The sequence below is a fragment of the Theobroma cacao genome, chromosome 6 (assembly GCF_053813885.1).
Source record: "Theobroma cacao isolate CCN51 chromosome 6, ASM5381388v1, whole genome shotgun sequence".
In the NCBI taxonomy this organism is placed as follows: domain Eukaryota; kingdom Viridiplantae; phylum Streptophyta; class Magnoliopsida; order Malvales; family Malvaceae; genus Theobroma; species Theobroma cacao.
This window is the reverse complement of record NC_142644.1, coordinates 22,322,969-22,335,044: the sequence shown is the minus strand read 5'-3', so window position 1 is coordinate 22,335,044 and position 12,076 is coordinate 22,322,969. Positions and strand designations below refer to the sequence as shown.

The window sequence follows — 12,076 nt, the reverse complement described above, 5'->3', positions numbered from 1 at the left end:
GATTTGGTAGAATGTTAAAAGTTATTATCCTAATGAATTATTTGATCTAATTAAATATAATAAAAAATAAAAAATTATTTAAACATTTTAAAATATTCAAAAATGTTTTAAATATTTATATATTTGATTTAATTAAATATAAAAAAGAATAAAAATTTATTTAAAAATTTTTAAATATTCAAAAAAGTTTTAATATATATATATATATATATATAGATATATTTTTTGGGACCAAACTAAAAGTTAATTCAAAAGCGCCATCTACCATCGGTTTTTTCTCCATTTAAATCAACACGCAGAGCTTATCATCGTTTAGGTTTGCCTCTGTTCTCCTTCGCCGTTTCATTTCCAAATTAAAGTCGGAGTAACATCTTCATTCTTCAGCTCCTCCACCTCCGCCTTCGGCGTTGCCGCACCTGTCGTCATCATCGGGAAATAAACAGAGCTTGTCTCTAGGCAAATGAAGGGCGGAGATTCAAAGAAGGACAAGGAGGAACAGCAACAAGTGATGAGCGAGGTCCATCTGGGATGTCCACCTGGCATCTCCGGGCCTCACATTTCCCGCTTCATCATTTCTCTTCCAGCCGGTATTCCGGAAGTTGAATCCAGTAGATTCCATGAACTGTTCAAAGAGGAGGAAGCTTGTACGGACCAAGATATTAGCTTTGATGAAGATGGCGATCTTGTTTTACCAAGACGACGCCGTAAGTACCGATTAACTTCAATAACCTCGGAGAAGCTTTTATTTATCTTTTATTTTGTTTGTTTTTTATTACGTGTGTTTAACTTACAGGGAATTCGCGGCGTTGTTTTACTATGAAAATCCAGCATAATATCACTTCATCCATTCCCAGTGTTGGTTTGCAGGTGATCATTTGATTCTTATGAATTATGGTGTTTCAAATTCCATTTTATAAGCCATTTAGTTAGGTAACAAGTAAAGGCTTAATTTAGAATCCGTTTTCGCCTTTTAGGTATGGAGAGCTGAACTAGTTTTGTCAGATTTTGTGTTGCATAAGATGTGCACTACAACGGATTTCGATGGCATTGTTTCCTTAGAGCTTGGTGCTGGAACAGGTATTTTGATCACCACCTAATATATGCTCTAATCAAGAAAAAATTATACAATAGTGTTAGGTATGCACGGAGAATCTCGTTAAGGTACTATGCCTGTTATCAAAGTTGAGTTTTTACTAGAGGGCATAAACCTTTCAAATTTGCTGACTCCACATTTGGGGAATGTACAATACTTATATAGTTGTTGAAATTGCTGAGCATTAAAAAGTTTTACATTATGATCTAGATTTGTTAATCTGTCCAGCCGAGAAATTCTCAACTCGAATGTGCTTGCTAATTTTGTGATCATATATTAACTCTCTCATGATTGTATTAGTGCACATGATATTAGTCATTTGCTTAGATTTGTTAATAAATACGATTAATTGAATAAGAAAATTTTCAAATTCGTTACCTGTACATGGTTTTCTTACACTTATCTTTTGGAAAAATGTAGTCGGTGTGTATTGGGGCATGTTGATTATCTTGCTTGAACAATCTACAAAGTCCAACTCTGAAACATTATTGCATCTGGTTTGACAGGAATTCTTCACATTGTCTTTACCAGGTCTGGCAGGCATGTTGCTCGCGCATGCTGCTAAGACTGTGTTCTTAACAGGTAAGGCCTGCTATTATTTATCTATTGAATGCTTCTTTGACTTACTTTAATTACCTGTTGCAGCAGTTTGCTTCAATTACCTAGGTCCTTTTTGTTGACAGACCATGGTGATAAAATCCTGGAAAACTGTGTTAAGAATGTTCAACTTAATTCTGGAGTGTTCAATTGTCAAGCCGCAGTTCATGTGCGTGAACTTGATTGGGTGCAGCCCTGGCCTCCTAAAGTTGGCTTAGACCTTGTATCTCAAGAAAGGTGATAAATTTGGTTTCATTGTGAGACTGGTTTTATAACCTGAGAAGTATTTGTATTATTTCCATTTATGATTGTGATGTACTTATTTCATAGAGGAGGTAAGAATTCAACCCTTTAAACTTTAAGTGGTGAAATCCAGGTATTCCTGGAGCTTGTCAGAACTTGAAGAAGTCCAGAAAGCTTCTCTGCTTGTAGCTGCTGATGTTATTTACAGTGATGATCTGACAGATGCATTATTTGGCATTTTAGAGGGATTAATGTCACAAGGCTCAGAAAAGGTATGTTAACATGGTAGAATATGCACTTACCAGCGCATGGTATAGCTAATAATACCTTAGCAGATTAGTGCTAATGATTGTTCATAGTTGAAAATCTTCTCTGTTATATTTGTTCATGCCACATGATTGAGGTTTTGGATCAACTTCAATGTTAATATTCTTGCAAAGCTGATGATTAAACTTGAGAAAATTCAAAGGAAGATCTTGAACTTGAGAAAGTTTTCTCATTTGGCTAAGAGTTATCTATATTGATGTAGTGTTATCCTTCTGATTGAAGTCAGGATGGATGCATATCTAGGTGGATTTTAATTGCTTGTGCATCATGAGGCCACTGGCTGAATCCTTGTTACATGTACATGTTAATATATGATAAATTTGCTACCCAGTTCTAATGATTGCGGAATACATTCTATACATGTCTCATTTTTTAAATATATGTTAGTCCTCACTCCTTATTCTTTTCTGCTTAGATATTGTTCTTTGAAGTCTCCCATCTATCATTAGGGCAATCCTCAACTGCATTCCTCCGATTTTCAGGTGTTATACTTGGCACTGGAAAAGCGCTACAACTTCAGTCTTGAAGATCTTGATGTTGTAGCAAATGGTTATTCACATTTCAGAAGTTACTTGAGGGAGGATGACGGTAGACATCTTACCATGCAAAAATTTATACAATGCCACGAGTTCTGTCTTTTGGGTTTTATCTCATCATGTGTCTTTGCAATGGATGATGCAGAATGTGAAGGCCTTGAACACAGATCCTTGCCTTGTTTTATGGGTAGACGTATTAATGTTGCAGAAATTCCACAATATGTGGGGGAATATGACAGAGGAAAAGATGCAGAGCTTTGGCAGATTAGATACAATAAAGGACAGCTATAACCGTGAGTCTTCTAAATTTTTTTATACAAAACTTCGGCTTATGAAAGTTCTTATGTTTGATAAACAAGGCTCTGCTTGATCTCATTTTATGGAAATGTCATAATGTAGCCCAGAGTGCCTTTTGCAAATGATTTGTCCTCCAGGTTCTCAGTTCTTTATTTGGTTTCTATCAGTTCTTTGATATGACGCTTGGTTTGATATACTTTCTTAAGGGGTCTGGAGTGAGATTAAGAACGGAAGGAGCATTGCAGGCCTTGAAGTTAAGCTGTGTTTGGTTGTATAAAAATAGGTTTCTTTGTAATCAAGTAGAAGGAAGATCTTTGGCTTTTTGCATTTTCTCTCTTAAAAATGTAACTTGAATTCCATTGCCTTTTGGTGGCAAAATAGGACTAGAAAATAGAAATGATAGTTTAGGAACAGAACTGACAAAGTGGAAACCGAGGGAACATGTCCCATTGCTGCTAGGCAGGAAAGTTAATAGGCTCTAAAACAAAGGCAAGGTGATTAAAAATGTTTTGTTTTTTTTTGGTCTTGTTCCCCTGATCGAACATGTGGATCATTGTCATGTTATGTAGAGGATCAGGCTGTTTGCAGCAGGCCCAATTCCATGCTCCCGACTCTAGGAAATGCAGTCCATGAATTTTGGGCAAGCCTGAGTAATTTTATTTAGTATTATGAAAGATGGGCTCTTGGTTTTTTGTAATAAATACTATTAAAGTCCATCTACACATACTTCCTTATGGTAGCCTAGCATTTTTTTAAACTAAATATGTTTGGCTTTGTTTGTTCTTCTAATTTTTTGAATTAAAAAAATCTTATGTTGCAATTCAAAGATTTATAATTTTTAGATATTCTCAGTGCAACTAAATAATTAAAAAAATTCATCATTTTACAAATTCCATAATACATACCATAACCATAACAAACACTTATTACGGAAGAAAGGAAACAATAGGAAAAAGGGTAAAACTGGTTTTTTTTTTTAATGAAAAAGAATAAAAGATAACGAAGTCTACTCTTAGATCCATTTTGTTTTTTTCTTGGTTAAAATACTATAAACCCTTAAACTACCTTAAATGTTGTCTTTTGTCTTTTTATTGTTGTCAAATAAGCAAACCCAAATAAATATCTATATTGACAAAAAATGTCACTTGACACATCAATTGTAAATGCTCTTAAAAAAAAAAAAAAGCCAATTGTAAATGATGTTACTCTTTTAGACGAAGTTGAATAACTAAAATGATCATGTCTTAACTGAGAAATTCCATCAACCTTGGCATGTGCATAAGATACAATAGGCTTATACGATGGTGAAAGTTAGCTAGCACATATGGCATATTTTCGCCAACATGAAAATCTATTTAAATATAAGTCATAAGATAAAGGGTTTATATGAATAAAATAAAAAACTTAGTTAAAAAAAGTTTAGAGATTTATATATTAATTCTTTCTTTGGTTATTATCAGAGGTATTATTTGATCCATTGTCAAAAACCTAGAAAAGTCAGAAAGGGCCCAGAAAAACCTCAAAATTGAACAGGCCATTGATGATAAGAGGAAGAGAGGAGAGGAGAGGAGAGGAGAGGCGAGGAGAGGGAGGCGTTGTGTACAAAACAAGAGAAGAATCAGAACAAGTGGTAGGTCCCAGGTCCCAGGTCCCAAGACCCAACGAAAAGAAAGAAAGCCACTTTCTTTTTCTGAAACGAACAAAACAAAAACAGGCTGGAAAAGTGGAAAAACAATAGTAGTAGAAAGAAACAAAGACTCCCCATTTTTCTTTTCTTTTCTATTCTCTTCTCTCTTGTGATTCTGAGTCGCAAATTGCAAAACCAAAACTGTGTCCCTGTCTGTGTCTTGGCTTTGTGCAAGCATATTATGGGCGTAAAGCAAACACTATCCAAGCAACCATCGTGGAACGTTGCGGACACAAGTGTCGTTAACTAAAGTAACGATTCTCTTACACGATCTCTGTCTGTCACTGTTGCTTTCTTACTCAATCCCACTGCAACGGCCTTTGCTTTTATCAAATCATAATTATTATTAGTAATGGTTTTGGCCAACAAATACAAAGTTTAAGGTGAAATTAAATGCGTATATATGTTTTTTATTTAATGTGCTATTCTCTAAAATTTTAAAATAAAATTGCGTATTGATTATAAAATCCTTTTTTTATATGGTATGCATGTCGTATTTAATTGAATTAACTAATCCTAATATCAACCACTTAAAATTTCAACGTAAATTCACGAATAAAACACGAGATATCAAACAAGTACTTGTAAAGAAATGAATCAATAAGAACCACCGCCCCCCGCCCCCCCCTTACCCGACCCGACCCTTATTTTCTGATCTCATAATTATTTGATAGTTGATACCCTTATGATCTTTTAACCTTATTATTATTCACCATTAATTAATTATTCTTTTAATTTATTCCATTTGTTGATCCAAAATACTGAAAACCCTGCCCGATGCCCCACCTACATTTCTAGTTACTGTCTCCACAGCCAATCCCCACACTGTTGTCCCCAGAGCAAAGAGACGACACCGTTTCATCCGCTCCCAGACAAAACCACTTTCTTCTCCCTCAATCCGCCACGCCAGTAAACCCAGCAAAAGCTCTCTCTTCCAACCAAACCACCAAAATAATTCAATTACTCCATTTTTTTAATTTCCAAATTTTGCTAAATTTTTATTTTGGAAATTCTGGGGGAGAGATGGGTTGTTCGCAATCCAAGATCGAGAACGAAGAAGCGGTTACCCGCTGCAAAGAGCGGAAGCAATTCATGAAAGAAGCTGTTGCTGCGCGAAACGCCTTCGCCGCCGCCCACTCCGCCTATGCCATGTCCTTGAAAAACACCGGCGCCGCCTTAAGCGACTACGCCCACGGCGAGGTCCAGAATCCCAACCTCTCTTCTCACTCTGGGCCGTCGGTGGTGGGGCCTCCGCCGCCACAACTGCCTTTGGTCGACACACTCCTTCGGCCGCCTCCGCCTCCCGGGAACCTCTCCGGTGATCCGGGGGTTCCGATTCAACGGTCGGCTAGTATGCCTATACAGATGCCGTTGAAAGGGAAGCAAAGGGAAACGTCGACAGGCACGATTTTGGAAGATGAAGAGGAGGATGATGACGTGGAAGGTAATGATAGGTTGGTGAAGCGAAGATCGGGTTATAGGGGAAGTGGGAGTGGTGGTAGGAGTAGGAGGGAAGTGGTGGAAGAAGCGGAGGAGGTGGAAGAAAGGGTGACGTCGACGACGGTGCAGGCGCGTGCAATGCAATCGCAGCCCTCCCAGGATTCGACTTACTATTACTTCTTTCCCACGGAAGATAGTGTTCCTGGACCGAGTTTAGGGGAGGTGGAAGAAACGAGGGTGGAGGATAGGGAGGTGGAACGGAAGGTTTTTGAGGAAATCCCGAAGGCAATGGAGGCGGAGGAGAAGAGGAGGGATGAGGAGGTGGTCGTGGACAGGGGACAGAAGACAGCAATGGAGGCGGAGAAGCCGGTAGCGGCTATGGCTGGGGTAGGGAAGGGAACTAAGAAGGTTGGGAAAGTCGGGGTTGGTAGTTCAGGGGAGAAGAGGTTGGTGAAAGGTAGTTTTAATTTGTTGCAGGTATTTGCAGAGCTTGATGATCATTTCCTGAAGGCGTCAGAAAGTGCTCATGAGGTTTCGAAGATGTTGGAGGCTACTAGGTTGCATTATCACTCTAATTTTGCTGATAATCGAGGTAATGGGTTTCACTTTTGTATTATGAAATTGAGCATCAGTACGGAATTTTTAAGATTTGGATTTGGATTGTTGGATCTTTCTTACATAAATTAGTAGAATCCTAGTGACTTTTCAGTATGTTTTGAACCGCATAACGTTGGGTATCAGCATAAAATTTCTGAGATTGGATTTGAATGTTGCTTGGATTTGCAAAGAAGATGAGTCTATTATGGTGATAAGTAAATTTGGGTTTTCATAATCTTGAAAATTTTAAGTTATTAGAGTGAGAAGATTTGGATTCAGGATGGTGATGGATCTTGCATGAAGCATAGACCTAGAGGGTTCAGGGTCAGATTTATTCACTGCAAATCAGTAGTTTAAACTTTAATCTTTATTGAAAACTTCAATCAATTTTGGTTAAGTGAAACACAATTTGGGTTGGTAGAAGTTTTTGCTTCACTTTGTAGAGCTCTTGTTTTCATTAAGGGTCCATTTTGAACGCATGAAAATGTTTTCTGGAAAAGTTTTTCAGCATTTTTTCATGTTTGGAAGACAGAAAATGTAAAGTTTGTTGTAAAATATTTTCAGGTCAATGAGATTAAACCCGTTGACCGAAGGAAATTGTCTTCCGCTCTTGCAGGGCGTAATGGCAATTTCCTGAAACTCACCCTCCCCTCCCCTTCCTTGGCTTTCCTTACCTTGACTTCCTCACCCCATCTTAACCCAGTTGACCCCATTACTCAACTCTGGCAACCCATGAACGGCAGCCAACAGTAGTAACTTGAGCTACCTCTGTAGCCTTTATTCCATCCCCAAACTCCAAGATCTTTTACTCCTTTCTGTTTCCTTATTCAAATCAATTCAAGCTCAACTCAAATCTCTATTTTCCCCTTTGAGTGCCAGCCTCTTTTAATGCAAGCTATAACAAATATCAGCCACCATTTCCTCTACCAAAGTAGTAGCCAGCATGTTTAACCACTGCTGAAGGGCCATATCACAATAGCAGCAACGTTGCCAACGAGTTTATGCCATACCCAACTATCTTATTGTGTTGCTCCATCTCTGCTTTACCCAACCAGAACATGTTCCAACTAAATAAGTATGGGTTTTTTTGCACAACCTGTTATGTTCAGATTTGTTTGGTGTTGAGTTAATTTGTTTGGGGATTCCTTGACTTCATTTATATAAATTTATATGATTAATTTGATGCTCTAATTAGCTTGAGTTGGGTTTTGGATTAGTTTGATGTTCCAATTAATTGTCATTAACTTTGCTTGAATGGAAAAATCATTGATTTTATACCTAATAGATGATTTATGGGTTTTGTTTAATTTTAAAAATTCATGAAAATTTCTTATGATAATGAAAAATGTTATGATGACTTCTTTGAGGTCAAGATTATAAATGAATAATCCATTTTGAAGATAGGTTTTAAAACTTAAACATGATTTTAGTATTATTGATGTTGGGTTTAGTTAGTAATGATTTAAACAACAGAATATTTTTGGTAATTTAAGCAAATGACAGAAAATATTTTCATTTGTATATCCAAACAACAGAAAACATTAGATTTTCCAATAAAATGTTTTACACACAAAAAATTTTCCCTCAGCAAGTTATTTTTCAGTTACTAAATAGACCCTAAATGGCTGACATTTTCCAGTTGTGTTATTGTAACTGTTTGTAAAGATATAAATAAACATTTAACTATTAACTGGAGATCAGCTATGGAGGATCTTATAGATGAAGAATTAACAGTTTGACCTTTGTGCTCTTTTTTCTTCCTTCTTTTGACCTGTTCATTTTGAATACATAATGGAACAATTTGATCATTTTATTCATATGATGTAGCTTAAACAAGTGTTATATTATCTTAATTTATGCTTTGCAGGACATATTGATCACTCTGCAAGAGTGATGCGTGTTATTACTTGGAATCGCTCATTTAGAGGATTAAAATCAGACAATGTGGATAATGTGAAGGATGATTTTGATTCGGAGGAGAATGAGACTCATGCCACTGTGTTGGATAAATTGCTTGCATGGGAAAAAAAGCTTTATGATGAAGTGAAGGTATATTAAAGAGTTTCTTTCTCTTCATTCTTCTGCCATTTGTTCTGTTATTCATTTTTGATTTTCTATTGATTGACCACTATTTTGTGGCATATTTTAATAGTATAAGACATCTGTTTTAAAATGCTCAATGATATGATACCTTCTTCGTGACAAATTAAACTGGCATAATCATTGAATTCTTTTATAATGCTAATGTTATTCCTTATTGCATGATTGAACCTTCAAGATTGAAGGGCCTGTATTTGTAGTTACCTTGTCCTGAATAGTTGTTGAATACAAGGTGAGAGAGAGACCTTTTAGTTTTGCATAGGTTCTTGCTGGTACTTGCCCTTTGAACAATATTTTAGACTTTTTATCACATCAGCTTGTGATTGCTCTGCTGCAAGTTCCTTTTTTATGGATCATTTGTACACATGCATGCTTGCATAGACTGGGACCATCAGTAATCTATAACTACACATGAAGCAACAAACTTGTGAGTCATTTTAGGTTTGGTGTATTTGATGTAGAGCTAATTTGTTCCTTGTATGTTGAACCACCCATCATGTTTAATCTGAAAAATAATTCCAAGTGCAAACCTTCTTGTAGTAGATAAATAGTGGGATGTAAATGTATTCTTCCTGTTCTGAGCACAGCATAAATAGAAAAAAGAAGACCACTTGTCATCTTAGTTCAGTAGCTTATAGACAAACTCATTGTCCAATTTGGCTAGTAGGTCATAGCATCCCAAGGAAATCTCACCTTTACCTGTCAATCAAGTCCTAAGCTGTGATTATTCTAGAGAACATGATCTATGTTGACATGCTATATTTTGAATAATTAAATTGTGTTGTAGGCATTGTATACTAGAACACTAGCAAGAGGGTAAGAGACTATGAGGTATCATATCCAAGATGTCTATAAAGAGGTCATATGGAGGGCAAGGCCTTTCTAATTTTATTTTGTTCTGCTAGAAATACCATGTAGCAGCCCTGAATATGGGAAAGAAAATGTTTTTCTGGTGCTTATTTATGTTCAAGATAGTGTTACTAATCAAATAGATACTAAATTGCTGCTCTATTTAATTCCTGATGTTCTTTAATGCAATGTCTGTTTTGCTTTTATGAATACACATATCTTATTCTGTCAATTAGCAATAGGCTTAGCTCCTTGTTTTGGCATGTGCTAGTGTCAGATACTGAGTTGGATTGTTTAAAAAGTAATGTTGTCGTTGACGGATAGCAGCACGTTTGTTCACCTTTCTAAAGGACTGCAGTTTACGTGCTTTTGTTTGATTTAGTTACAACTAAGCACTTCTTTGATCTTCTTTGGGTTTGATTGTTGATGGATAGGCAGGTGAACTTATGAAGTTTGAGTACCAAAGGAAGGTTGCCACTCTAAACAAACTAAAGAAACGAGGTAACCCTGAAGCACTTGAAAAGGCAAAAGCAGCAGTAAGTCATCTACATACTAGATATATTGTCGACATGCAATCCATGGATTCAACAGTTTCAGAGATAAATCGTTTACGAGATGATCAGCTATATCCGAAACTTGTTCAACTTGTTGATGGGTAAGTTGCAGCTTATTTTTAAACTTTATACTAGACTTCCTGGGAAAAAGGCCCATGACTTGATCCAAGAAAAGATCTGAATGGCTCAGCAGTCCATTTTTTTCCTAGGCCATTTCTTTTTTTGTATATATGGGGTAGTAACATTTAATCATACATATGTATAACCTACACAATCTTTTGCACTTTTGTCCTCTTTTTTTTTTTTTTTCGTAGGAACTTAAATCTTAAATCTTGTGATCAATTTAGTGTGTTTGTTTAGTATTGTGTAAAGATTAAATGTGTCTAAGATGCTTTAACAGATGATGAAGCCATTGAATTTTGTTTTTTTGTTCGAAGCTTGGATGATATGTGCTGTGATGCATGTCAATTGCAGGATGGCGACAATGTGGGAAACCATGAAAGTTCAACATGATAGCCAATTTAGGATTGTGACAGTCCTGAAAGATCTGGACCTCTCTCAATCCCCGAAGGAAACGAGTGAGCACCACCATGAGCGCACCATCCAGCTGTTAGCAATTGTGCAGGATTGGCACATGCAGTTTTGCAAGCTTGTAGACCACCAGAAAGGGTACATAATAGCCCTGAACAATTGGTTAAGGCTAAATCTTGTTCCCATTGAAAGTAGTCTGAAGGAGAAGGTTTCTTCCCCTCCGAGGGTTGAAACTCCCCCTATTCTAGGGCTCCTCACTGCTTGGCAAAACCAGCTTGAGAAACTTCCAGATGAGATTGCGAGAAGTGCCATTAATAACTTTGCTCATGTGTTAGATACTATTATGCAGCATCAATTAGATGAAATGAAGCTGAAGGAAAAATGCGAGGAATCTGAAAAGGAGCTTCAGAGGAAAGAACGACAATTTAAAGACTGGTACCATAAGTATATGCAGCGAAGAACACCAGAGGAGTTGGATCCAGAGAGGACAGAAGCCAACCCTAACAATGAGGCTGTTACTGAAAGACAGGTTATGGTGGAAGCAGTGAAGAAGAGGTGGGAAGAAGAAAAAGAGGCCTATCAGAGGTTATGCATTCAGGTGAGGGAGAAGTCTATGGTGAGTCTAAAAACTCGCCTGCCGGAGCTCTTCAACGCAATGACAGGGATTGCGAAGGCTTGTTCAAAACTGTATGGAGAGTTAAGGTCCATATCACACTCAAAGAATCCAAGTTATAGCCCATAGAAGTGGTTGGATGTTTATGTATTTTCCTTTTGTGTATAATGTAATTTTATGTGCTTTATATAGATAAACACGTCCAACAGAAAGGTATAGGTAAAAGTCTAAAAGGTGTATATAGTCATTACTTTGGTATGATTTTTAATACAATAGATGTCATAAGTTCACCCTTATCATAAGTGTTACGTTGTGATGAATTGGATAAGGTCACATTTCTCTGTCGTTTCAAAACCTTATTCTTTTCCTAGTTAGGTGGAGAATGAAACGGATTCTTCATTGATCAACAATAGGGCAACTTGGCGCCATGCTAATCCATCAGTATTGCTTCGAAAAGGAAATTTTTTATAATAGATTAGCTCCCAGATAGAAGGTGGAGCAGCCTCTTTTGAAATTTAAATAATCATCCTGTCCTCTGCATGCAATCATGAATTGTTTCCTATTGTCCATCCAGATATTGCGTCTCTGAACCTTTTCTGCCCCAACTGTGGC

The 12,076-nt window shown here is 36.9% G+C and overlaps 2 protein-coding genes across 5 annotated transcripts; both read left to right on the top strand.

Moving 5' to 3' along the window:
• Window positions 1–236: 236 nt before the first annotated feature.
• On the top strand, window positions 237–3,832 carry LOC18595918 (Putative methyltransferase family protein). 4 transcript variants are annotated; one of them, XM_018123763.2, is made up of 9 exons: window positions 237–316; window positions 385–704; window positions 794–867; window positions 975–1,077; window positions 1,625–1,675; window positions 1,777–1,927; window positions 2,067–2,205; window positions 2,743–2,848; window positions 2,942–3,832. In XM_018123763.2, exons 2-9 carry the CDS (start codon window positions 461–463, stop codon window positions 3,085–3,087), a joined length of 1,014 nt encoding a protein of 337 aa, XP_017979252.2. In that variant the 5' UTR covers window positions 237–316; window positions 385–460; the 3' UTR covers window positions 3,088–3,832. The 4 variants fall into 4 exon arrangements, with proteins under 4 accessions (XP_017979252.2, XP_017979254.2, XP_017979253.2 ...); XM_018123765.2 differs by having other exon boundaries at window positions 243–704; window positions 2,942–3,089; window positions 3,300–3,832; XM_018123764.2 differs by having other exon boundaries at window positions 243–704; window positions 2,942–3,089; window positions 3,196–3,832.
• A 1,715-nt stretch (window positions 3,833–5,547) lies between these two features.
• Window positions 5,548–11,818, top strand: LOC18595917 (protein ALTERED PHOSPHATE STARVATION RESPONSE 1-like). Its single transcript, XM_018123378.2, has 4 exons — window positions 5,548–6,812; window positions 8,685–8,866; window positions 10,201–10,421; window positions 10,795–11,818. The coding sequence occupies exons 1-4, from the start codon at window positions 5,804–5,806 to the stop codon at window positions 11,591–11,593; spliced, it is 2,211 nt and encodes a 736-aa protein (XP_017978867.2). The 5' UTR covers window positions 5,548–5,803; the 3' UTR covers window positions 11,594–11,818.
• The last annotated feature ends 258 nt before the right edge of the window (window positions 11,819–12,076 follow it).